The following is a 27,780-nucleotide window of genomic DNA, read 5'->3' on the forward strand; positions in this document are numbered from 1 at the left end:
TCACGTGTAGTCAATAACACCTTAACCTTTTAGAGTCCCTTTAAAAAAGTAAAAATAACATTCAGTAAAACTTTTAATATTCATGTTGGATGAGAAAAAGTAACTGCTTTTTAAAAATTTCTTGCTACAGTTTTTCACTTGAACAGAGCTACTCCATCTTTAACACGTTACTAATATGGAAAAGTTTTAAATCAATTATTAATTGCAATTAGAGAAACAGCTTAACTGATTTATGTATTAAAATACAAAAGGGAAATACAGAGCTATCTTCTCATACATAAAAGGCCAAGGTTTTGAAAGGGGGTGTTAATTTGTAAATACTCTTAAAGTACTGCTACAGCAGCCTATTTTTTAAAAGATCAGTAATACAAATAAATCCTTTTTTTGATCTGCAATTCACTGTGTTTTAGTTATTCCTTTCTACTTCAAAAAATGGGTTTCATTTAATAAACACACTCTAAATAACTTAAGGGAATAAAACACTTTATTTTAAAAATTCAAATATGCTTCAAATGAAAACTCCCGTCCATTTATTAGGCACCCACAGAGTGCCAGGCACTGTACAAAACATTAGGAAGATTTGTTCATGCTCTTTTAGAGCAAGATTCACTATTCCGTTGCTTTGCATGATGCTAACATTTTTGATCCATTGTCATAAAATGACCAAGATCTTCAAGACTTGCTCAAGAACCAAGTTTCCAATCCACAGTAGAAACAGATCATGCAGGTTAATACAGAAGTCAACTGGTGATGTCTGTCAACTGTTTCACTTAATGTCCTCTTCCTGATTAAGAGAAAATTAAAGTATTAAGGGCACAGAAAATGGATTTTTAATAGTATTATAACGTAAATCTCAAGTTTAAAATCAGCATTAGTTCCTATAATGTTTAGCAACCATACTTTACCAAATGTAACTGTCAGATTCATATATACCTTTTTTTCCAAATTAATAATAAAGCAAAACAAATTAGAATTAGGTTAAAAAACTGAAAACGCAAAAACAAGTGATATAAAATGAAACCACAAATTAGGCTAAGCAAAGAACACCATAGTGATCCATATACCTGCTGGCAGAAAAAATTAAACTTAAGCAAAAACAAAATGCCAGATAATATCAATTCTAAAAATTAAGCAACTTAAAGATAATACCTACCTCTGAAACCACCACCTCTTCCTCCTCTGAAGCCTCCACCTCCACCTCCTCTTCCACCTCTAAAACCACCTAAAAACATTTATTAAATAATAATGCAAAATATTTAAATAGTAGATAAATAATAAACATTAACAGTTATTAACTATATAACCTCTTATACTGATAAGTCTACAAAGATCAATACAATAACTATAATTATAATGAATAAATATAGATTCACATATTTTATCACGGAAAAAATTTTACAAGACAAAAATGAAGAAACTAGTAGTTTACCAACTGGGCAACAGGTTAAATCCCCAGATTATTCAATTTCAATAAATTAGAAAAACTTGTTACTTTAAAGTATGATTCAGTCTTGTTAAATGTATGATTATTGCCTTAGCTCTTGCTTATGATAAATACTTTTTGATTCCACTAAGGATAGTTTGATGGAACTAAGGCTTTGTATCCTAAGAACAACGGATGGCAGATACGGGTGCTTTTGTTCTGGGGGCATGATAATAAATATGATAGTTAAGGTTAACTGAGCTACATAAGTAAGATTTAAAAAAAATAAGATAGTTGTGAATTTTTTGAAATGTTAAATGATACTCAACATCAAATGAGAACAGGGGAATCTCTATTTATCAAATTCTCAAGAAGGTACCCCTGAAAATTTTCCTACCTACCTGGACACAAAAAAGTACCTTTATAGAGTGAAATGATGATTAAATTGAGAGATGCCAAAGTAAAGCATTCCTTCTCTTTTTCGGCTCCAGTAACAAAAGCTGTCTAAGCCCAACTTTCAGTTCCTCTCCCTTTCCACTTCGGCTCTGCCCATTACCTCATCACTCCCCGTCCTCCTACTCCCAGGGCATGGCAGTCTCACTCCCCAGAGCCCTGCTGATCACCTAGCTGCCCATAATGATGAATGTGCCAAAACCTTGGGGGAAAGGCGTACATCTAAACAGTGAGATCACAGCAATGAATTTATTAGTTCTTGACACGACATCAGAAGATATGCATTTTAATTCTGGGTCTGCCAATTGTTTGACTGGGGCAAATTAATTTCTGTAAGTCTCCATTTCCTCATTCATAAAATAAGGATATCATCTATCTCAAAAGCTTTTGCTGAGTATTAAAAGAATATACACGGAAATTAAAAGAATGTATGACCAACTTTCAGTATGCAGTCTACACTCAATGATATTAACTAAGAAATTAAAATTAAGATAATCCTATGGTTTATTAAAATGCCCAAGAAAACATGAATAACCCAAAGAAATGAAGTCCCTCAAAAGTATACTTTAGTAGATTTTTTTCTTTTTAAGCAAGTTGTTGAAATGAAGCATTATTATTATGGACAATCTGCCAATATTTGAAAACAGCTTTAATAAAAAGAACCATAAGGGACGGTTTGCTATGTACAAAGCTAAATTGTATTATATTAATCAGCTATGACTTTGAAATTTCATCAGAAATTTTCCCCAAGTAACTTACCGCCTCTTCCACCACCTCTGCCACCTCCTCCTCTTCCTCCTCCTCGGCCTCCCCTGCCACCACCTCTTGGAGGTCCTTTCTCACCTGGAGGTCGAGGTAAAAACCTCTGGAGTGGCAGCAGCTTATATGGGTCTATATAAAACTGGAAACATAATAAAAGCAATTAGTGTACGACTTGGGGGACAGTATAGTATAATCATTAAGAAGCTACATGATAGAGTCAAAACTGCCTGGGTTCAAACCCCCCCAACCCTACCACTTTCTACTATGTATCTCTGGGCAGGTACTTAATTTCTTACTACCTTAGGTTTCTTTTTTCTTTTTTTTTTTTTTTTAACTTTAAGTTCTGGGATACATGCGCAGAACGAACGAGCAGGTTTGTTACATGGGTATACATGTGCCATGGTGGTTTGCTGCACCTATCAACCCATCATATAGGTTTTAAGCCCCGCATGCATTCAGTATTTGCCCTAATGCTCTCCCTCCCCTTCCCCCCACCCCCCTGACAGGCCCAGGTGTGTGATGTTCCCCTCCCTGGGTCCATGTGTTCTCACTGTTCAACTCTCACTTATGAGTGAGAACATGTGGTGTTTGGTTTTCTGTTCCTGTGTTAGTTTACCTTAGTTTCCTTATCTGTAAAATGTAGAGAATAGAGTATCTATCTCACATGTTTGTGTGATGATCAAAAAAGTGACGTATATAAGGCACTTGCACTTTGGCACACAATAAGCATTACATGCATATAAAAAAAATCAAGACCAATTCAATCTCATTTCTCTTTAGAAATAGATTATTTAACATTTCCACTCAACAGAACTGCCGTAAGAAAAATAAAACTATTTAAAACATAGCATTAAAATTCAAAATAGGCCGGGCGCGGTGGCTCAAGCCTGTAATCCCAGCACTTTGGGAGGCCGAGATGGGCGGATCACGAGGTCAAGGAGATCGAGACCATCCTGGCTAACACGGTGAAACCCCGTCTCTACTAAGAAATACAAAAAATAGCCGGGCGAGGTGGCAGCGCCTGTAGTCCCAGCTACTCGGGAGGCTGAGGCCGGAGAATGGCGTGAACCCGGGAGGCGGAGCTTGCAGTGAGCTGAGATCCGGCCACTGCACTCCAGCCTGGGCGACAGCGCGAGACTCCGTCTCAAAAAAAAAAAATAAATAAATAAAAAAATAAAATAAAATAAAATAAAATAAAATAAAATTCAAAATAAAGCATTCGCATACTAGCTGTTTCAAGTCTTTAATAAAGATCAAAAGGGTAACTATCTTCTGAACACACAAAGTAATGAAGGATATACAAAAACTATACCCATGCTATAACTGGGGTTAAAGAGGACATTTCTCAGATAATGAAATGTAAAGGGCATATTGTATCATAGTTCTTCTACACAAAACACACGAGGATTTCAAAACTGTAATATATTACTTATAATAAGATATCTGCATCCCTCTCTAGATATCACCTTATTACTCATCTTCCCTTCACAGCCCATCATCTCAAAAATATTGTCTAGATCTACTGTTCAATATGGCAGCCGCTAGCCGCAGGTGGTTTATATTTAAATTAATTAATGATTAAAAATTCAGTTCCTGAGTCACATGAGCCACACTTCAGGTGCTCAATAGCTACATGTGGCTAAGAGCTACTTTACTAGGCAGGGACTCCCATCATTGCAGAAAGTTCAAGTGGAGAGCACCGGTCTACAGACTTCATAATAATGCAGGCTGGGTAAAGAGGGCTGAATCTCAACATAGCAGGGGGTACGCAAACCGGGAGGTAGAATGTACTCAAGTTAGTATCTGTAATTAAAAAGCAAAAACCCAAAAAACTAAGCCCTCAAATAAATAATTCTGAGAAAAGGGACAGGGATTCTGATGAATTTAAGTGGCTATTACCAGCTTTTTTGTTTTTCAGGTCACAAGATGAGAATCCCTTTTCAGCATTGTTTCTTTCTGGGCTCAATAGCTCCAGGCATGCCAGAAGCAGTCAATCCTGTGAGTATTTGCCAAGGTTTCTACAACTAGTAGCCATAGGCTAACAACAAGCTATTGTCTCCTTCTCATTTCCTATTCCATTCTGGCTCCTGGGCCCACCACTGCACTGGCTCCATGACTCCCTGATGTCTATGTGGCTGTCTTCCAATGAACACTTTGCATCATTTTGCCATAGCTGAGCAGTCCCTCCTGGAAACACTCTCAATTTTTGTGATACCACTTTTATGACAGGCTTGTAGTTTGCTTTTTTTTAACTGGCAATTACTTCTGAGTTTCCACTAACAGACATTTAGCTTTAGGAGGTGCCCCAAAACTTTTCATAGGTGCTCTTTTCCTTTTATTCTTTCTTCCTACATTGTTAACAAATTCCCAATTCTATTTCCAGTCTAGACTCTTCCTTTAAACTTCTGACCATGACTGTCTCACAAGTACCTCAACCTCACTATGTCCAAAACCAAACTCATTATCTTCCCCTAATCCCCATCTTCTGCACTGTTGCCCATTTAATTAATCGGTACCATCACCCACAAAGATGTTGATGTCAGACATCTGAAGGATGGTGATATTTTTTACCTCTTTAATTTCGATAGCTAGTCAATTACAAGGTCCTATTGATTCTACTTCCTGTACCTTTCATATATCCATTTTTTCCATTTCCACTGTCACTACCAAGTCCAAAATATCATCTCTTTCAGAAATACTATTATAGCCTCCTACCTGGCTCCTCTCACACAATACTGACCTCTTCCCAAGGTGCCTTTGTATCTTCCCAGCATTCTTTTGAAGCATACATTTAACTGTGTCATCCCGTCATTCAAAAATAAAACACAATTGAAACTAAAGTCTAAACTCTTTCTCATGACCTGAAGCCTTAAGTTAATCAAGCCCCCTCCTACCTCTCTGGTCTTAATTCACAACTTTCCCCACCTCTCCTAAATGTTTCATTCCTAACCTATACGTCTGCCTTTTTGTATCCTTTCAGTTGCCTGCTCTCAGAGACTGCACACACTGTTCTCTCTACTTGGAGTGCACTTTCCTCTTCCTCTTTCACTAGCTCAGAAACTCTCAAGTGTTTGCCTAACTACATCAAAATTATCCAAGTGCTGGCAGGGCGCAGTGGCTCACGCCTGTAATCCTAGCACTTTGGGAGGCCGAGGCGGGTGGATCACAAGGTCAAGAGATCGAGACCATCCTGGCTAGCACGGTGAAACCCCGTCTCTACTAAAAATACAAAAAAATTAGCTGGGCGTGGTGGCGGGAGCCTGTAGTCCCAGCTACTCGGGAGGCTGAGGCAGGAGAATGGTGTGAACCCAGAGGGCAGAGCTTGCAGTGAGCTGAGATTGCACCACTGCACTCCAGAATGGGTGACAGAGACACAGCGAGACGCCGTCTCAAAAAAAAAAAAAACAATTAGGCATGGTGGCTGGCGCCTGTAGTCCCAGCTACTCGGGAGGCTGAGGCCAAAGAATGGCTTGAATCCGGGAGGCGGAGCTTGCAGTGGGCCGAGATCGCGCCACCGCACTCCCCTCTGGGCGACAGAGCGAGACTCCATCTCAAAAAAAAAAAAAAAAAAAAAAAAAAAATTATCCAAGAGCTTTTCCTGGGCCCTACTTAGGAGCTCCTAGGTCAAATTTCCAGAAGTGGAAACTGGAAGTCCATCTTCTTAAAAGCTCCCCAAGATAACTCCGACATGCAACCAGTTGTGGAAACTGCTCTTAGTCAACAATCAGACCTCAGTTTCAAGCTCACCTTTTCAGCAAACACTACAGACTAAAGTTGGTGGCACTACAAAGCTTCTCATGGCAACCTGTATTTTTCCTTCACAGCATATATCATGTTATTGAAGTTCTTGTGAAATCACTTAGTACCTACCTTCTCTCAAATAACGTAAGTTTTATAAATTAAGATTCCACCTAGAATGTTTGGTCATGAATGCTTTTCAATAAGAGTTTTACATCAACAAAAAACTCTTACTCTAGCAGTTTACAGATTTTGGTAATATAAGCAAAAGTAGTGATTTTTACTTTCTAAAAGGCTGTATCAAATAAATCACTTTCAAAGATTAGTATGTTCAATATTTATAGCACAGAACATTTCAGTTTAAGAGCTTTACTAGTGATATGTTGGAAAAATCTCAAGCGCTCCAAGTAGGACTTTCCTAAGATAGGTCATTCCCTTATAAAACCAAGGATCCCAAGTATCATAAGTTTGACTCACCTTCTGTAGTTTTTTAAAGGATGAAGCCTTCATGTTTTCTGACAATTTAACTGAAAAATACTATTATTTTTATTAAGGAACAAATGAGCAATTACGATGAAAGACGCTATCAAACCTTCTGAATTGATGTATAATTTCAAAAACAAAGTTAGAATATATAGACATATATAGGAAAGATAAGAAATGAACTTCCAGGGGCTGGGTGTGGTGGCTCACACCTGCAAACCCAGCACTTCAGGGGGCCAAGGCAGATGGATCACTTGAGGACAAGAGTTTGAGACCAGCCTGGCCAGCATGGTGAAACCCCACCTCCACTAAAAACACAAAAATCATCCAGGCACGGTGGCGCTCGCCTGTAATCCCAGCTACTTGAAAGGCTGAGGCATGAGAATTGCTTGAACCCAAGAGGCGGAGGTTGCAGTGAGCTGAGATCATGCCACTGCACTCCACCCTGGGCAACAGAAAGAGTCTCTGTCAAAAAAAAAAAAAAAAACAAAAAAGAAAAAAGAAAAAAAGAGAAGGAGGGAGGAAGGGAAAGAGCGAGAGGGAGAAAGAGAGAGAGAGAGAAAGAGAAAGAGAAAGAGACAGGGAAAGAGAAAATGAGAAAGAGAAAGACAGAGAAAGAAAAAAAGAGAAAGAGAAAGAAAGAGAGAAAGCAAGGAAGGAGTTTCCAGGGTAGTGGGGGCACCAAACAGCTTCTAATTCAACATTTCCAGTGGCACCACTACATCCAAATCAGCCAACTTAATCTTGTAGTACTTATCCAAATGGCCATCATTTCTAGAATTTTCCAAAAACAGTCACCTTTCTAGGGTCTGTCATTTTAATATCTATGGATGAACACATTCTCCCCTTGATTCTCCTTCATGGTCCAATCTGTAGCAATCCTGTCTAATTTAATGAAGCAACAAGTCTAATTTACACTTAACCGCCTCCTCACAAAAATACAAATAGCAACCTTTGAATATTATTAGGTCTTCCAATGAAAAAGGATACAAAATCTCTAAGTTGTCCAAATATTTCATCCACTTTTCCAATTTGTTCTTTGTTTTCTAAGTAAACAGGAGCATTGAAATAAGGCACCTTATTTTCATCTGTGGTACATTTACAAACTATGTCATCTTCACAGGGATGCAGGAACTCTCCTAATACTGAAATAGGACAAGAAAATATTAAAACACAGAACTATTTCAAACGATACTGACCAACTTCTTCTGGAAGCTTTCTTCTTGGCTACCTGGGACTTCACCATACCTGCTCTCCTCTGAGGCAGAAGACCACAGTCATTAAGAGTGTGGACTTTCTGGGCTGGTATACCAACTCCACAACACACTAGCTAAGTGACCTAGGAGAAGTTACCCACCTTTTCTCTAATTCAGTGTTTCCTCTTTAGTAGACACTAGTAACATATAATGTACAGCTATACCTAATATACAGTAATGTAAGGACTCAATGGAATAACCAATGTCAAGTGCTTAAAACAGTGCCTGGCACATTGAGACCATTCCACCTGTAACAGTTATCTTATTAAAATTTATTATCTGATTCAAAACTCTGCTTCATTCTCTTGGTTATTCCTTTTCTTCACTCCCTTTTCTTCAACCCCTAAAAGAATTACCCTTTGTTCTTTTTTTTTTCTCTTGCCTCAGAAATTTCCCATTCCCACTACCACCTCTTTAACAATGATTCATTGTTTTCAAGGACATCTGGAATCTCAAAATAACTACCTTTAGTTCTAACTAACTAGACTGTCCCCCTAAACTAAAATAATTAACACATTCCTGCAAAACCAACTCTTCATTCCTATCACCCAAGCGCAAAACCTGGAACCCTTTATTATCAGCATTAGCTAAGTTCTACCGATTTTGTTTCCTTTGAAATCGCTCTCCTATCTAACCTTTCCTTTTTTTCCTCACCATCCTGAATCAGGCTCTCAATGCCTCGTGTATGGACTGGTACAACAGCTTGCAGGCTGGGACCTTTTATTCTAGAAACTGCTCCTTTCAAACCATCCTGCATACTCATCCAACCATTCTTAGACACTCTTCACCCTCTCTCCTCTTTAATGTAGTAAGTTTCACTCTCTGTGACGTCCATTCCCATCTCATTATTAATTACTATAAAACTATCCTAAATGGGTCTTTTTCTCGACTTCCTCTTTGGCAGTTTCCCTCTCAAGCAAATTGTTTTCTCACTTATCTACTTTTAAGTAGTAATAGAAAGCATGGGCTTTGGAGTCAGAATACTTGGCTTTGTATTTCTTTTTCTGTACAGACAGGGTCCTTGCTTTATTGTCCAGGCTGGTGTCTAACTCCCGGATTCAAGTGATCCTCCTGTCTCAGCTTCCCAAGTGTTGGGATTACAAGCGTGAGCCACAGCACCCAGCCTGTATTTCAGCTATACTTATATTTCAGCTATAAAAACTTAACTCTAAATCATAGTTTTCTCATCTGTAAAATCGGGGAATTAGGGATAAGTACTCACTATTACCTATTTAATATCTTCCTGTCAACCCTGAAGTTCCACCTGCATGATGCATTTTAAGTATCCCTCAGCTTTCTTGATCTCCCCACCCCACCCTTACATGCTACTGTACGATTATGTCAGTTTACATCATTCTCCACACAGGCTTGTGTATCCCAAACTTGCTGGACTAATAACACAAACCCACAACCCACCCCTATTCCTTCAAATAGGCTAAATATTGAAGACTGCATACACACTACACGTTCTGGAGGTCCTTGGTCTTGGCCTTTGTTAAAGCCTCCACGGCCACCTCCTCGTCCAAATCCTCCCCTGCCGCCGCCTCTGAAATTGCCGCCGCCTCCACCGCCGCCTCCACCTCGGAAGTGGTTGCTGCTGCCGCCTCGGTTGAAGCCGCCACCTCCACCACCTCGATTAAAGCCTCCACGACCTCCGCCTCGAAAAGACATTCTCTCTCCTCCCTGGTGGAAAAAAAAAACCGACCCGTGTCTTCTGATCACTGTAGCATCTGAGTACACTCCAACCCCTCGGAGCCGCGGTGAGAACACCATAAAGGGGACAAAAGCAGCCCTGTCACCTCACCCACGGTCAGACAGCCAGTGACCACCAACCTGATGGGTGAAGAGTTTACTTCCTCATGGTCTCCTGAGCGCCGACCGACCAAACATACCAGCCTTGCCGCCCCAGGATTAGTACCTCCTCCCCCTTCAGACAGCAAGGTCTTCGCACTGCATCCCCTTCCTTCCTCCCTCCCTCCGGCAGCTGGGTTCCGCGTCCACCATTTTCAAATCCTCCGGCTTCCACGGTCACTCACCGGCGCCACGTGCCCCTCTGGCCCTGGCCTTGCGCGCACACCCACCCACTGGGTACTTCCGCCGCGCTGGAACCTCCTCGGCTACCGTACAGCCACAGAGTTTTTTAGACCAGAAACTTGAATAACTGGTTTGCAAAAAAAAGGCAGTCACGCGCGGAACCAGCGACACTGGTTCCAAAACAGCCTTTAGCTTTGGAAAAGTGGCAATAATATCTAACCTTAACCACTAATTTACAACAGAGAGGTCAACTTGCCTAACGCCGCGCCGTGGAAGTGACGTATAATAACTGCGTCCTTCGCAGCACGACGTCCCGGAAGTGGTGCGGCAATGTTGCTCTTGGAGATAGCTGGCGTTAGGGATCCGCCTTCTCTTCCGGAGGCTGGGTAGGTTTCTGTTTGGTTCCCGCCCTGACTGCCGGAACAACTGCCAGCACCTTGCAAGAAACAAGGTTGGTTCTTGAAGTCGGTGCCGACTGGCTGGGCGCATTTGCGCGTTTGCTTCTCAGACTAAATGGTCCCCAACAGCGCTCACTAGTTTGTTGCTAACTTCAGCAACTGTGTGGACAGGTCTCTGAGATATCTGAGCCGCGCTATGTCCAGTGGATCTGGTCGCCTCAGAACCTGTCACAGCCGGCAGAAGCGTTTGTCTGAGTTTCTTGTTTCTTCCCGACCTTTTGATTTTCGCACCACTCAGCGCTCAGCTGTGCTTGTTCTTTTGTGCTATGGTCTCACTAATTAGAGGGAAAAAAGCAATGCATGTGTTTGTGTAATTTTAAAGAAACTATGCTGTCTTATAGAAAACCAAACCATCTTTTGTACCGGGTATTCATTCAAGTATGTTTTGAGCACCGACAGGATGTGAAGCGGACTGTGCTGGAGGCTCCTCTCCCTCTTCTCGCCTTAAGCCCCTTATATTTGACATCTGCTTCCTCCGCATTCTCCAAAGCTTCTCTCACAAATAAAGGTAGTCACTTCCCATTTATTAAGTTTGGCTGGAGCCTTTTACAACCAAACCCTCTGAGACCTTACCTTGATATTGACATCGTGTTTAGAAGAGGGTGGAACTTGGTACCTATTTAACTGAGAGGGTTATTGTAAATGGGATTTTAAAGTACCTTTGTAGGCGGGGCGCGGTGGCTCACGCCTGTAATCCCAGCACTTTGGGAGGCCGAAGCGGATGGATCACTTGAGGTCAGGAGTTCGAGACCAGCGTGGCCAATACGGTGAAACCCCTTATCTACTAAAAATACAAAAATTAGCCGGGCATGGTGGCGCACGCCTGTAATCGCAGCTACTCGGGAGGCTGAGGCAAGAGAATCGCTTGAACCCGGGAGGCGGAGGTTGCAGTGAGCCGAGATCACGCCACTGCACTCCAGCCCAGACGACAGAGCAAGACTTGGTCTCAAAACAAACAAAATAAATGAGAGAAGAAACTTTACTTTTTCTTTTAGTTTAGTAAATGCTGCAATTTGATTTTAACGGATGTTGATCTTTTTATGGGCCTATATACGTGTAAGTGTATTATTTTTGAAACAAAAAATGAAAATTACTTATTTAGTGTAAAACCTTTGCTTGTCTTTTGCTGTGTATTGGCTCAGTTCTGAATTGAACTTGAGATTGTCACATACAGATTTCATTTTCAACTGAAATGAGATGATTTCTGTCTTTACTCTTAAAACTTAGAAAAAGCTTGCTTGAACAAGAAGTTTAAAAGTATGTCAAAATGTTTATTACTGTCCTAAACATGTCAAGCTGCTCTTCTTTCTCAGAAATCCAAAACTTGTAAAAGCATAAATCAGGCCAGGCGCCGTGACTCACGCCTATAATCCCAGCATTTTGGGAGGCCAAGGCAGGCGGATCACCTGAGGTCAGGAGTTCAAGACCAGCCTGGCCAACATGGTGAAACCTTGTCTCTACTAAAAATACAAAACGTAGCCGGGCGTGATGGTGGGCGTCTGTAATCCTAGCTGCTTGGGAGGCTGAGGCAGGAGAATCGCTTGAACCTGGGAGGCAGAGGTTGCAGTGAGCCAAGATCGCGCCACTGCATTCCAGCCTGGGCAACAGAGCGAGAATCTGTATCAAAAGAAGAAGAAGAAACACAAATAAGTAAATTTCATCTTATATCTACAGTCATACATTCACAAAGTTCTTCCTCTTTTCTCAAAGTCAGGTGCTCAGGCTGAGAAGATTCAAGGAAAGGGTTCCTCATCTAGTCATACAGTTGTGTTCAAGGGGAAGGAGAATACTGTTCAGTTTTGTTCTGCAATTCCCTCTGGTGGTTTTCAGTAAGACTTGAGACTTCCTTACTCTAAAGTCCAAGCAGCAGTGGAAACATTTCAAGATCCCTTTTTGCAATACAACTTTTCCAAATATTCAATTTTTATTTAAACCCAAAAATCTTGTCACTCGAAGTAAAACGATTTTCTCCAGGGCCTGAAGATCCTTGTTCAACTAGTTCATGTGATGAAAATGTCTGTTAAGTAGGTGATATGGTTTGGATGTTTGTTCCTTCCAAATCTCATGCTGAAATTTTATTCCCAGTGTTGTAGATGGGACCTGGTGGGAGGTGATTGGATCATGGGGGCAGAATTCTTATGAGTGGCTTAGCACCATCCCTTTGGTGATAAGTGAGTTTTCACTCAGTTCACTTGAGATGTGGTTGTTTTAAGAGTCTGTGACTTCCTCCATCTCTCTCTTGCTCCCACTCTTGCCATGTGACATGCTGGCTCCCCATCACCTTTCACCATGATTGTTAACTTCTAGAGACCTCACCAGAAACTGATGCCAGCACCTTGCTTCCTGTAAAGCCTCCAGAACCATAAGCCAATTAAATCTCTTTCTTTATAAATTACCTAGCGTTGGGCATTTTTTTATATAAATGCAAAAAAAAAATGCTAGTTTCTGCAGCCATTCTTCATCTTCAAAGAATTTGGTAAAATCTGGGCTACTGTTTTCTTGAATGTATTTCTATGATTCACTTTCTAGGTCAAGCGTCCTGTTAAGGAGCAGAATCTGTATTAGTTTCTCTCACTCCAGTCCATAGTGTCAATAAACATTATTTTGCATAATTTCTGTAGGTCAGAAATTAAGGAGCAGCTTAGCTGGATGATTTTGACCCAGGGTCTCTCATAAGGTTGCAATCAAGATATCACCTGGGGCTGCAGTCCACTGAAGACTTGAGTAGGGCTAGAGGATCCTTTTCTGAGGGAGCTCACTGACATGCCTAGCAAGCTGATGCTGCCTATTGCCAGGCCCCAGTTCCTTGCCATACGGACCTCTTTACAGGGTGCTTGAGTACTGACATGACATGCCAGCTGGCTTCCCCCAAAACGATCTGCTAAGCCATAAGATTTATGCATGTGGAAGGAGATTTATATGGGCCTTGTCCAGGTTTTCACATAGTTTAAAAAAAAATTTTAGAAGTGAATTGCCCTGCGTTTGATAAGTCATCTTCATAGCATCATCTAGAACTTTTTTCATTTTTGCTCCAAAACTTTCCGACACCAGCACTCTCTGGGAAGAAAGCAGTGAGTTGTGAATATGTCAGGATTTTAATGAGAATTGAAATCTCTGAAGGAACCAGTCCTTGATAGGGTACCGTAAGTAGATACTGACACAGTTCTTCCAAAATGTACCTTCTGTTTCCAATATGAAGACAAGACAATAAATATATCTTTACCTTTGCTTCTTTGCAGCAGTGTTTCATAGAAGAAAAATTTTCTTGAATTTTGCCATAATTTATAAATCTTACAAATGCTACTCTATGACATTTGTTGTTGAAATCTGTTGATTCATCAACCTGGATGAGAAATTGTTAGGTTCTTTTGATGCTATGCAGCATTATGTGACATGTCATCAATCACATCAGTTTATCAAACTTTGAAAGTGAAACCGTTTTAGTTTGTCATTACATCATATGCTGGCGTCTTACTCTCTGTAATTATACATACTGAAATTATGAGGTCCCATCAATTGTGGGGCTTTTTCCTTTTCGGGTCAAAAAGTTCTTCTGCTGAATAACTTGCTTTCTGGACCTTTTTACTGAAGGTCACTTAAAAAAATACATTCTTTACTCTGGGTTTCCAAAGGTCATATAAAATTATCTGCTCTTTTACTGTGGTTTGCAGTTAAGTGTCTTTTCAATTTTGCTGGGGCCATTGCTTCATTTGTAAGTTGTGATTCTTCATTACTAACTTTATCAGAATTATTAAGATTTAGAAAGATCTTCCATCTCCCAGTTCATCTTCAAAAATCACCACATTGGACTATAAGTCATGTTTGTAGAACACAGATGCTAATAAAGTATAAAATAAGCAAACTAAATAAGGAAATTTTTTTAAAAAATTATATCTTCAAATGCAATTCACTTTTAACCTACAAGCTCCATGTGTCAGGCCTCTGAGCCAAGCCTGCATGCATACATCCAGATGGCCTGAGGCAACTGAAAACTACAAAGGAAGTGAAACAGCCTGCTCCTGTCTTAACTGATTGACCAACCTTTAGACATTCCATTATGACCTGTTCCTGCCCTGCCCCACCCGATGGATTGATCGACCTCGTGACATTCTTTTCTGGACCATGAGTCTTATGATCTCCCCACCGTGCACCTTGTGACCCCCTTCTCTGCTGAGAATAGATAGCCACCTTTAACTGTAACTTTCCACTGCTTACCCCAGTCCTATAAAACTGTCCCACCCCTACCTTCCTTTGCTGACTGTCTTTTCGGACTCAGCCCACTTGCACTCACGTGAAATAAACAACCTTGTTGCTCACACAAAGCCTGTTGGTGGACTCTCTTCACATGGACGTGCGTGACACCATGTTTTGCAATGTTTACAACATTAGCAAAGCAACAGGGAGGCATTTGAGTTATGGGGCATTAAAATTCCTTCCTTAAAATATTATCTTTGATTATCTATTACGTCAGGAGAGTTCATTAGCTGTCAGTTGACTGTGAATAAGGGGAGGCCAGGGAAGATCAGGAAATGTAAATCAGGAAGAATAGGCTGATGTTGTCAACCTATTGTCTCTCGCTCTCCCTCAACCTATTGTCCCTCCTTCTTAATTCAACACCCACCAGTCATCAACAGTACCCCTTGCCTTCCATCAAAAGCTGAGAATGGACTCAGTGAAATGAACATAGTTGTGTGGAGCACTGTCATGTTTGTGAATGACCTCTAGCAAAATTCCTAATAGAGTTATTTGATCACTAGTCATCACTACAAGTGTTGGCATTACATGGAGAAAGAAGTTCAAAAGAATGCAAAAAAAAAAAAAAAAAAAAATTCCAATCTCTTCTGGAATCCCTAGTCACCGCTCCTAGACTCCTGATAACATCTGCAGAAACTCACACTAGACTATAAGCTCCTGAAGAGTGAGAACTACATCATCTTTGTTTTGGTATCCTAAGTACTTAGTACAGTGCCTGGAATAAAATTGATGCCCAATAAATATTTGTTAAATGGAACCGAATTCCTCTATGCTTTGAATTTCTGCTCATGCCTTGAAAACCTACTTATTAACAAATGATCATAGAATGATGGTCAAAAAGACAAAGAAAATATAAAAGAGATGGAGGGAAGAAAGTATATATGTACAGTCTAGTTGTGGTATTCAAGATCTGAGAAGGTGTCCATCCAGTTGTTTTAGTGAAAGGTTAGGCCATCTAATTAAAATACCCAGTAAGGAGATACAGATGTTCCTCAACTTAGGATGGGGTTATATCCCAATAAACCCATCATGAGTTGAACATATCTGAGTAGAAAATACATTTAATACATGTAACCTACTGAACATCATAGCCTAGCCTAGTCTACCTTGAAGGTGCTTGGAACACTTACATTAGCTTGGGCAAAACTATCTGGCAGCACAGCACACTGGAAAGTCTCATTTGTTGCCGCTGCCCAGCATCATAAGAGAATATTGCATGCGTATCACTAGCCAGGGAGAAGATCAAAGTTTAAAATTTGAAGTACAGGTTTTGCTGAATGCTTATTGCTTTCACACCATTGTAAAGTAGACAAATTATTCAGTGTAACCATTGTAAGTTGGGAGACTGTATTGCTAATGGCAGCGAAGAGGGCTGCTGGCTAGGAATAGGGCTGAAAATTTTTATATTAGAACAAAATTGTAAAAGTACTTAGCCGAAGCTAGGCATGTAATCCCAGCACTTTGGGAGGCTGAGGGGGGCAGATCACTTTAGGTAAAGACTTCGAGACTAGCCTGGCCAACATGGTGAAACCCCGTCTCTACTAAAAATACCAAAATTGGCTGGGCTTGGTGGCATGGGCCTGTAATCCCAGCTACTGGGGAGGCCAAAGCAGGAGAATCACTTGAACCCAGGAGGCTGAGGTTGTAGTCAGCATCAGCCAAGATCGCGCCGCTGTACTCCAGCAACACAGCAAAACTCCACCTAAAAAAAAAAAAAGAAGAAAGAAAGACTGGGCACTGTGGCTCACACCTATAATCCCAGCACTTTGGGAGGCCAAGGTGGGTGGATCACGAGGTCAAGAGATCGAGACCATCCTGGCCAACATGATGAAACCTCGTCTCTATTAAAAACACAAAAATTAGCTGGCCATGTTGGCATGCACCTGTACTCCCAGCTACTCGGGAGGCTGAGGCAAGAGAATCACTTGAACCTGGGAGGCGGAGGTTACAGTGAACCAAAATCATGCCACTGCACTCCAGCCTGGTGACAGAGCAAGACTTCGTCTCAAAAAAAAAAAAAAGTACTTAGTCAAGGTGCCATTAATTGTAAATATTAATGTGAACTCATGACTTTCTCTTTTATTTGTTTTTTATTATGAAAATTTCAAACATAAACAAAAGTTGATAGAACAATATAATGAACCTTTCTCTATACAACACTCACCTTCAATCAGCCTTTTGCAAATGTTTTCCTCCATTTCCTCACTGTTATTATTAAAATTATTATAGCTAGAGTGTTTTATAGTAAACATTCTGTTCATAAATCTTCAGCAGAGGACTTTTTTAAAAACATAAGCACAAAACCATTAACAAAAATAATATTTTCTTAGTATTAGCGAATATCCAGTCCATGTGGAATTTTCCCAAGTTATTTCAAAATATATTTTAATAGTTGGATCAATCAAATGAAGATCCAAACAAGGGCCATCCATTGTATTTTATTGATATGTCTCTTAATTTTCTTTTATTCTATGTCAGTTTCCTCTCCCTGTTCCCCCCCCACCCCCACCCCATGGCATTTATTTGTTGAAAAAACTGTAGAATTTCCCACTTTCTCACTGATTACATCCTTGTGGTGGTACAAATTGTTTTTCTATCCTCTGTATTTCCCATAAACTGGTAGTTAATTGATAGTGAGATCTACAGACTTGATTGTGTTCAGGTTCTTTTTTTTTTTTTTTTTTTTTTTTCTCTCTTCTGCAAGAATACTTCCTCCCATGAAGAGGCACATAATGTCTGGTTGTCTCTCTTTGGGGATGATATCAGTCAGCGGGATCAGTGTTATCAGCCTCATCCACCTCTTAGAGTTCCCTGCCAGCTTTTCACCTAATGGTTTTAGCAGCTGTTGGTGATCATCACTAGGTCCATTGGCTCATAAGGTAGTGCAAAATAGTAATATGATAATTCTATCATTTCTTTTGCAATTATTAACTGAAATAAAGAAATTTCCTTTTTTATTTCAATTTTTTGCTATCATTGTTCTTTGCAATGCTTAAAATATTTAATCTTTGGCTTGTGAGAGCCCCTTCAAGTCTTTCAGAACCACCAACTAGCCTGCGATGGCTTCCTTGCTTTCCGGTACAAAATATTTCTTTTACATTTTATGCCCCAGATGTGGAATCGCACTTTCTCCAAAGAGCCTTGTTTTTTAAAATGGAAAATGGTATGTAGAGAAGACAATCTTGCCACTAAGGAGTGCTCATTGCTTCTGGATTGTTAGGACTTCTAAGCCCTATCAATGGACACAATGGACAACTAAGAGGTAATTATTTTTAGAAAGAAAAAAAAACTGGGGATCATAGTGACATTTCCAATTCAAAGTTAAGTCTACAGGGTTTCCATTTCTTTGAATTTAAACTTGTGTTTGTCTTACCCTGAAATTCTTATGACATTGGCATAATTACTTGTTTGCCTTAACCTCCACATATATATATATATATATATATGTTGTCAAGTAAGTATTATTAACGGTAAGACTATTGAATACTACTTAGTTTGCTAATATTTTGTTTAGAATTTTTGCGTCTGTATTCATAAGTGAGGTTGGTCTTTTTCTTTTTATTGTGCTGTACTTCTGTTTTTGTAGATTCTGATTATAGAAGTCTGCCTTCAATGACTGCAGGAGAAGGGTGGGATACGAGGCCTCAGGGGTTTGCCTATGGCTTGCCTCTTAAGTGCAGAGTCTCCCTCAACTTGATGGAGGCTGGTGTCGTCTAGAATGCTTCTCTGCTTCTGCCTCAGTGTCCACTCAAGGGGTTCTGGGTTAGAACATGTGCTACAGAGAGCCTTACTGTAGGCTTTAGCCTGGAGTAAATTCTCAAGTTGCCCCCGTGTGGGCCACTGGCTCAGATGTTCTTCCCTTTATTTATTAATTACTTAGTCCATCACTTCTCTCAGATTCTACTGTTTCTATTTATTCTGTGGTCTTTTGTATTTTGGATACCTTGTTGTCACCTATATGAATTTGACACTTCTTAAGCTCATTTAAGTTTTGCAGTTAATCTTTTCCTGTCTACTATATGTATTCTAGTAATTCCTCACTGTTTATGTCCTATTAATGAATCCTTCTTCATTTTTCAATGGTGCAGTGGAATTACTTTTATTTTTATATTTATTTTCATTGAGATCATAGGAGGAAAGAGACTTAAACTGAATAAAATTTCAGTCCTCATGAGCACTTTACATTTTCTTTTTGTTAACTGCTGTATTAGTCCATTCTTGCACTGCTATAAAGAAATACCTGAGACTAGATAATTTATAAAGAAAAGAGGTTTAATTGGTTCATGGTTCCACAGGCTGTATAGAAAGCATGATGCTGGCATCTGCTCAGGTTCTGGGGAGGCCTCAGGAAACTTACAATCATGGCAGAAGGCAAATGGAAAGCACATATATTACGTGGCTGGAGTAGGAGCAAGAAAGAGGGGACATTTTAATCAGAAAGGATCAGAAACAGTCCTCATTCACATGGAACAGGCAACATATACACTTAAAGTTTTCCCCAGGCCTTATCTTCTACCTTCTGACATAATATAATAGTCAGAGATCTGGATCATCTGGATTTTCCATAAGTCACCATGGTTGTTTTTCCATTGATAGCATTACTTTGATCAGAGGAGATGAGGAAGTAGCATGATAAATACTTTGGTAAGACACATGTGCTCCAGAGAGTAGGAAATAAAGCCTGGCACATCAGTAAAATTTTTAGGAAACCAGTGTTCAGGAACCTGCTGGAACATCCTCTCTAATGTAAAAGACAAATTTTTGTATCTTGTACTTTCTTTAACAAAGAAGGAAGCACAAAACCTGATGAGACTTTTTGGATGCTGGGAGCGAATATTCTGCACTAGGGAATACTGCTCCAGCTGCCAAAGCAGAAAAGGTTTCTGCAGTGGTCCAGCAGACTGTATAGCATCAGAAGTCTCAGTGATGGGGGAAAAATGCTGTGAGGTGTTTGAGGAAGATCGTGTGGGAGAACCACAATATAGGATCTCAGGGTTCTGGAGCAAGGCCATGCCATCTGCAGCAGAGAATCATAGGACACTACATCACCATACGGCCAGAACTGCCTATGATTCTCTGGATCCAAATGGACCCACAAAGCAGGCCTAGCAAAAATGTATTGTAAGATAGAAGTGTGATATCCAGAGCCAAACACAAACAGGACCAGAGGTATGAGCAAGGTGCATAAACAGGTAGCAGGTAGGCCAGACTGCCCCTGTCCCCAGCATCCAAACAGTTGCACTCATGCCGCTTCCTCATCTCACACCTATAGCTTCCTGGGGAATCTGGTATGACCAGCTGAAGGAGGAGAGAAAAGGTCACATTTTGTTTACAGATGGGTTGGCTTGGTATATAGGTACAAGTTGAAAATAGACAGAGGCTGCATGACAGCCACACTTTGGAGTGGTTTTGAAAGACAGTGGTGAGAGAAAGTCCTCCCAAAGGGCAGAGCTGCAGGTGGTACCCCTGGTCATCCACTTGGTGTGGAAAGGGAGGTGGCCTGAGGCTAGACTTTATGTAGAATCACAGGCAATAGTGATTTCCTGATCATCTTTTGTTCCTGAAATGAAAAATATTCAAAGATCAAGAGCAAAAAGTTCTGGGATACAAACAGTAACTTTACCCTGAGAAGTGAATGGTAACCAAGGGTTCAGACCACTCCTGAAAGAGGCTGTGGGTCATGTCATCAGGTACGTCACTGACATCAGCAGAGGTGGGAGGTCAGAGTGAAGGGAATCTAGAATGGATGCATGTACATACAGGAGTGGGCATGAAGTATAAAAATCTTTGTATCACATGTTCATGCCTACCAGAAAGCATCTACCGAGAAAAGGCACTAAATAACCAACAAAATGGCTCAGCCAATTTGGCCCAACAAAATTATTGAGCCAAAATGACTGAGTCTCAGTCATCAGCCACCCCAGTGCTGGCACAATGGGCACAAGAATGAAGTGCCCATGGTAGCAGAGATAGAGGCTACCCATGACACCAATAGTATGGACCCCGAGGCTTATCTAGCTCACATCATTAACAAATGCCCAACCTGACAGCAGCTGACACTAATACTGTCCCCACAAGATGGCACAATTCATCAAGGAGACCAACTAGTCACTTAGTAGCAAGTTAACTACATCTGATTCTTTCACTTTTTGAAGGGTCAGTGGTCTATTCTTACAGGAATAGGCATATATTTGAGGTATGAGTGTGCCTTTCTTGCCTGCAGGGCCTCCGTTAGCACCATAATCCAGAGAATTATAGAGTGCTTAATTATCTACCAAAGATCACATCCTGCCAGACAAGGCTACCCACTTTACAGCAAAGCAGGCCCAGGAGTGGGCCTGTGATCATGCAATCCCCTGGTCATATCACATACCACACCACTCAGAAGCTGGTGGACTTACAGAATGTTGGAATGGGCTGCTGAGGGCAGAGCTGAGGTGCCAGTTAAATGCAAAACTTTGTGAGAATGGGGTGCCATCCTCCAGGAAGCAGTATATACATTCAATCAAAGACTTTCATATAGCATTGTATTCCCAATAGGAAGAATACGTGGGCCTGGGAACCAAGGAATAAAGGCAAGAATGACCACACTTACCATCACCCCCATTAACCAATTGGGAACTTTGTGCATCTTGTCTCCACAATTGTAGACTCTGCAGGGTTCATTGTCTTTGTCTCCAAAGGACTATACTTTCACCAGGGGCAAGCAAGAGTCCCATGGAATTATAAACTAGAGCTGTTGCCTGGTGTACACTGAGCTCTTTGTATCTAGGGACCAACAAGAAAGAAAGAGTCATAATCCACAAGGGTAATTGACCATGATCATTCCGAGGAGGTAGGGCTGCTATTACTATAACGTGGGCAGGGAGGAGGATGTGTAGAACCCACATAACCTACTGGGGTACCTCTTTTTGTTGTTGTTGTTGTTTCTTTTTTAAGAGAGGCTCTCTCTTTGTCACTCATGCTGAAGTACAGTGGTGCAATTATGGCTAACTGCAGCCTCAACCTCTCCCTGTGTTGCCCAGGCTCATCTCAAACTCCTGGCCTCAAGCAATCCTCCTGCCTTGGCCTCCCAAAGTGCTGGGATTATAGGAGTGAGCCACCATGTCCAGCCTGCTCTTGTGACAGTAGGGATACAAATGGCAACTTTTGCCTGAGAAACAAAAGGTAACCAGGGGCTTAGACCGCTCGTGAAGGAGATTGTGGGTCATGTCATCCAGTAAGTCACCGAGACCAGCAAAAGTGGGAGGTCAGGGTAAAGGGAATCTAAAATGGATAGGAAGGGGGCCAAGGGTGAGTATCAGCTACAGCCCCAAGATCAACTGCAAGGGTGGGAGCTGTAGTTTTTCCCATTCACTTCCTCTTCTAAGTTTTCTCTCAAGAATAGAGGCCCACTGAAATTTTTAAGGAGCCACTCCTGGAGTATATATGGAACATAGATCTAAAAGGTGCAAGTATGTACTCTGAAAGACACAGAGATGAGTTTCCCAGAACCCCTGTCAAGGAAGGTCTTGCTACCTGGCTGTAAAGAATGTAGTCAGAAGATACCTCCTCCTGATAGCACATAACTGTCAGATCCTTCCATGTCTGCCTTCGCTACAGAAAACTATCTCACCTAAGTATATGCCCTTCTTGGGCAATATATAGTAGGGGACCGAGCAAGGCAGAATATAATGGCGCAGACATTTATACTGAAATCAGGGGCCCTATGACAGGTCACACTCAGGCCAGTTCAACTTCTCCCTCTGCTCACCCCTGCTTCCCCTCCCTTGCTTGTACGGGTATCGATCCCTAAGAAACACTTGTACCCCATGCTCACTGTCTCAAGTCTGCTTCTGGTGAACCGAATTGTGTCAGCATTTCTGCTATCACAGATTTATTTCATAAATAGATAAATCCTGCATGATAGTTGGTACTGGCACAAGAATACCTGTTTTTGAAATTTCTTATACTCCAAAAATAAAATTTGATCACAGCACAACAAATACATGGTAAAGAAGCTGGTTTCTAGAGTTTTAAATGTATTTTGCAGCCTTTGCTATGATCTGCTTTTATTCTTACTGTCTCCTAGTCTTCAACCTTAAGTTTAAAGAATTTTATTTTTATTTTACAAAAAAATATATATATATTGCTTCCAATATAATTTCTGGCTTCCCTGGAATAGAGAATTGAGTCATTGCTCATTAACAGGGTGGGAGGAAATCAGTCTCTTCTAGTGGAAACAAGTTCCTATTGGTCACCTCCCTCTGCTCTTTACTGGGAAGGCCATTTTTTGGTTTCAGTTACGGTAAATCTCTCTGGATTTCAGCCAAATTCTTTTGGAGTTCAAAAGTACAGAGTTCTTTAGGAGGCTTGTTCTTTTGAAATATTTTTTCAGAGGTTAAAAATTAAATTTCAAAAGAATACCTGGGGTGGAAAAGAGTTCTCAGCAGAGACAAAGACCCCGAACACCTCCAACATGAAGCTTCTTCATGTTTTTCTGTTATTTCTGTGCTTCCACTTAAGTTTTTGCAAGGTAAGCAATTCAATCTTTATGCAAACAATTTTAATTGATAGTTTAAACGTTGTAAAAATATAGAAAATAATCTTAAATTTATAATTTTGACTTAAATATTACATAGTTCAGTTACCAACCATACCACCCGATAGTCAGCAACAAATGTTTTATGTTAATATCTTGATAAAATAGTTTTTTTAAAAAATAGCTCTTTTATGTGCTTATATATGCAGAGGCATTGCACTGAACAAGAGTTTTACTAATACAAGGCTGTGATTTATTGTAATTGTAGTAAATAAAAAATATTTACCAAGTTCCTCCTGTGTGTAAGGTACAGTACTAGAAAGACAGTGAGACTGATCTCTTCCTTCAATAACCTTTTAGTACACTCTATAGTTATAGAAAGGGGAAATAATAAGCAAATTTGAAACATCTGAAAACACAAAAGTACAAGTTACAAGACAGTATACATTTAATTGTCAAAAGTGTTACAAATATGTGGTAAAGGACTTTAATGAGAGGACAAATCACTTCATGCTGAGAGGTCAAGAAGAGATTATGGATCAAGTAGGATTTGAGCTGAACCTTTAATTCTGTATTACATGTGATCAGTGGTGAGAAAAAGGAGTGATTTCCAGCTTTTTTAGCCAGGAAAAGCAGCAAGTGCTACCATAGGAAGGCAGCAACACACCAGGCCCCTCCAAATAAATGAATTCATTTGATCAGAATGAAGGGTTTGTGGGCTACAAAGGAACTCGAAACTGAAGTGACATGTTGTATTGAAGTTAGAGTGTCATCTATTAAGGTGAAAAATGTTTACAACATTTTAGATACTTACTGATGATTGCCAACTTTGGTGGCAATCCAAAACTATCTTGTCTTAATGCCAGCTTGTAGAAGAAAATATTTAAAGAAAACTACTGAAGAAAACACATTTTAAGATTCTTGTAACTTCTAAAATATTTGCTATCATCATTGCAATGTTTATAATAGAGAATAAATGGAAATAACTAAATGCTTATTAATAAGACACTGGTTAAATTATTGTATATTCAAAATTGAACTATTATGTAGCCATTGAAATGACAATTTATCTAAATAAAAAGTCCTTACTACAATTTTATTTTTATTGAAGAAAAACACACACACACACACACGTGTGTGTGTGTTTATATGCATACATATATAAATGCATACTTATACCTACTTATATATATGACTAAAAGATCTTATAGTATATGTATTAAATAGTTGATAGTTGCTATCATTGGCTAATAAGATTACTGGTGATTCTATTTTCTGTTTTATACATTTCTGAATTTCAGAATTCAAACTTTTTTTATTCTTTTTTTATTTAAAACAAAGGTGTATTACTTTATAATTAGAAAAATTACTTTTTTGAAAATAAGAAAAATTTCAGCTCCCTTTTCTATTCCTGAAAAGAGCCTCTTTCTTTTATTGAACAGTCTTCCAAAAACAAAGTTGCCTTCAGTGCTTTAAGAAACAGCATTTTAAGAAGGGTTAATCTCAAGTTCATGAAAATTTCAGAACTTCTTAAAATATTTGTTTATGAAAGAAAGTGGAATTTTTAAATTCTACTTGCTAAGAAGTAACCATTTTTAAGTGGTTACTCTTAAAGACAATATAATTAGTGTTCATATAGTTTTAAAACAAATCTAAGTTTTCAAAATGAAATGAAGTATGTGCAGCTGGGATACATTTTTAAGAGCTGAGGGTAAGTTTCTGCCTAAGGGGTAAAAAGTATCCCCTTCCTTATTATTATTATTTTTTAATCAGAACGTCTTGATGGACTGATGCTAAGGTGGTTGATGTCAATGACTGGGATAGATGGCAGTGAGATAGAATTAAGTTGCTCTGAATAGTGAAAGAAGAAAAGCAGTTTTACTGAACCTCAGACGAGGAAACTAGAGGATTCAGAAAAGATGAAAAAGAAACCCGTAGCACAGTGGGAGTGGCTGCTGGTGGTAGGAATAGGGCCTTATGATGGTAGGAATAACCAAAGGATGTTCAACAACAAGGAAACTGGCTGGGTGAGGGGGTTCACACATGTAATCCCAGTACTTTGGGAGGCTGAGGCAAGAGGATTGCTTGAGTCCAGGAGTTTGAGGCTGCAGGGAGCTATGATCATGCCACCATATTCCAGCCTGGGTGACACAGCAAGATCCTGTCAAAACAAAAAACAAAAACCAAAAAAAAAAAACAGAAGCCAAATGTTTCAGTCGATATGATTACTTACTGTAATTGTCCTGTGACATAATCACCAACTGATACCCTAAATTTTATTTTACCCTAAAATTTTGTTAAAAACTCAGGCATATATGGGTGGCATTTTAGAGAGAAAGAACTGGAGTAATGTTAAGCAGAATGACAACATCCTGGAAATGAAGGGGGCACACAGGAGGGTATACAGTGCAAGTGATGGCAGTGGAAATGGCAGGGTAGGCAGATCCACCAAAACCAAAAACCAAAAATCCACTTCCACAAAAACCAAAGAGAAGCTGTCAGAACCAACTTTATTTAGAACTGTGGAAAACAGTCAAAGGTTTATAGCACCCAAGCAAATGTTGAATGAAGGAACAGGCAACTAAAAATGGTAGGAAAGCTTTGTGGCATTTTGTACATGTGTCCTTTGTGTCCTTATTCCGTACACTCCCTGATTTGGCAGTGGTCTTGAAGGGTAGCTATCTATGTTTCTCACTCAGGGAGGGACCCTGTTCCCTAGCACTAGAAAGAACACAGAAGACCTTATTCAAAAATAATGTGTTTGTCTTTTCTATCCTAAAGCCTACCTGAAGGACAGACCCCAGGCACTTGTCTTGGTTTCATCTAACTCAGAACTCAGAGCAGAAAAGCATTAGTATTGCAAAGGACAGGCACTGTAAGATTAATGAGCAATCTCAGCTGTCTGGGGCAAAGGATTACAGTGGAGGTACACAAGAGAGCACCAAAGCATGGGGAAAAGCTAAGATCTTATGGAAAATTAGGGCATTCAAAAGTGCCTGTGTGTATTGAGAGAGTTTAGGAAGCCACATACATGCTCAGGGCAGGATGCATGCTCAGGAAAACCTCAGAAGACTCTGAGCCTGCACCTCTGGTGGATGTCTAGGTTCAGTCCAAGTATGAAGTGAAAGCTAATGTAGAGTTGTACATGGCCTGGATAAGTGCCCAGGACAGAAACAATCTGCAAAGACTGGGAGAGATTTTGAGATTTTGATTTGTTTTTCTGGGTTTCTTTTTCTTCTCTCTCTCTGTCTCTCTCTCTCCTCTTGCATTGAAGGAAATCTCTGTTTAAATACTAACCGAATATAAGTCAAAGGAACAGACTTCAAAGACCACATGTGATAAAGAATAGACTTACCAAAAATAGTTTAGAAGTAATCAAACAAACACCAAGCAACCAAAACAAACCCCAAGTAGAAGGAAGAGTCTGATTTCAAGAGTTACTATAAGAGTCAAAATGTCCAGTTTCCAACTAAAAATTATGACGCATGCAAAATACGAGAAAGTATGGCCCATTTACAGAAGAAGTGAATATAATATGTTCCAGAAGAAGCACAAACTTTGGACTCACTAAACAAAGACTTAGTGGTCTTTAAAAAAAGAAAAACGCTTTATTGAGTTATGACTGGCATATAATAAACTATACATATTTAGTGTACATAACTTGATGAGTTTGAGTTTGGAGATTAATATATGTCTGTGAAAATATCACAACATATGCCATAAACATATTCACCACTTCCAAAAGTTTCCTGTCACCCTCTTATAATTTTGTGTGTACATATAACAACTCTTAACATAAATGAAATTATGCTCTTAGCAAATTTTTAAGTATACAATACAGTATTATGAACAATAGGCACTATTCTGTAGTGTAGATCTCTAAGAATTATACATCTCGCATAACTGAAAATTTATACCTTTGACTAGTACTTCCCTGTTTCCCCCTCACCCAGTCCTTGGCAACCACCATCCCACTCTCTGGTTCCATGAGTTTGACTATCTTAGATTCCTAATGTAAGTGGTATTATGTGGTATCTATCCTCCTGTCCCTGCCTTGTTTCACTTAGATTAATGTCCTCTAGGTTCATCCATATTGTCACAAATGACAGGGTTTCCTTCTTTTTTAAGGCCAAATAATGTTTCATTGCATGTATATACCACATTTTCTTTATCAATTCTTCCACAACTGTAGAAGAATTTCCCTTTCTCCATAGCCTCAGCTACATTTGTTACCTTTGGCTATTTTGACAATAACCATCCTAACTGGTGTGTGATTTTGATTTTCATTTCCCTAATGGGTTAGTGATATTAAACACCTTTTGAAGTACCTGTTGACCATTTACATATCTTATTTGAAGAAATGTCTATTCAGCTCCTTTGTCCACTTTTTAAAGTAGA

General features: G+C 39.8%; 2 protein-coding genes across 10 annotated transcripts in view; one reads left to right on the forward strand and one right to left on the reverse strand.

Annotated features, from left to right (window-relative positions):
* Positions 1-462: 462 nt before the first annotated feature.
* GAR1 (GAR1 ribonucleoprotein) lies at positions 463-10,596 on the reverse strand. Of its 4 annotated transcripts, none has more exons than XM_031664359.1 (7): positions 10,406-10,596; positions 9,573-9,798; positions 7,850-8,004; positions 6,854-6,913; positions 2,636-2,777; positions 1,154-1,222; positions 463-784 (listed from the first exon to the last, which is right to left on the reverse strand). In XM_031664359.1, the coding sequence occupies exons 2-7, from the start codon at positions 9,784-9,786 to the stop codon at positions 771-773; spliced, it is 654 nt and encodes a 217-aa protein (XP_031520219.1). In that variant the 5' UTR covers positions 9,787-9,798; positions 10,406-10,596; the 3' UTR covers positions 463-770. The 4 variants fall into 4 exon arrangements, with proteins under 4 accessions (XP_031520219.1, XP_003899135.2, XP_009205634.2 ...); XM_003899086.4 differs by having other exon boundaries at positions 10,152-10,421; XM_009207370.2 differs by lacking the exon at positions 10,406-10,596 and adding an exon at positions 10,034-10,145.
* A 12,474-nt stretch (positions 10,597-23,070) lies between these two features.
* The window catches only part of CFI (complement factor I), a 58,728-nt gene continuing 54,018 nt past the window's right edge, over positions 23,071-27,780 (forward strand). For 3 of the 6 annotated variants that reach the window (XM_021938702.2, XM_021938703.2, XM_021938706.2), the window contains exon 1: positions 23,163-23,376. In XM_021938702.2, coding sequence (XP_021794394.2) covers positions 23,320-23,376 — 57 coding nt within the window. In that variant the 5' untranslated portion in view covers positions 23,163-23,319. Of the gene's footprint in view, positions 23,377-27,780 lie in introns of all 6 variants that reach the window. The other 3 variants (XM_021938707.2, XM_021938708.2, XM_021938705.2) reach the window with 2 other exon arrangements.

The sequence above is a fragment of the Papio anubis genome, chromosome 3, assembly GCF_008728515.1.
Source record: "Papio anubis isolate 15944 chromosome 3, Panubis1.0, whole genome shotgun sequence".
NCBI classification, from domain to species: Eukaryota; Metazoa; Chordata; class Mammalia; order Primates; family Cercopithecidae; genus Papio; species Papio anubis.

Coding starts and splice junctions, on each gene's coding strand:
- GAR1 (XM_031664359.1), bottom strand. CDS start 9,786: ATGTCTTTTCGAGGCGGAGGTCGTGGAGGCTTTAATCGAGGTGGTGGA. Junction 8,005..9,572: donor ACCTCCAGAACGTGTAGTGT/GTATGCAGTCTT, acceptor GTCCTATTTCAG/TATTAGGAGAGTTCCTGCAT. Junction 6,914..7,849: donor TTGGACAACTTAGAGATTTT/GTATCCTTTTTC, acceptor TAAAAATAATAG/TATTTTTCAGTTAAATTGTC.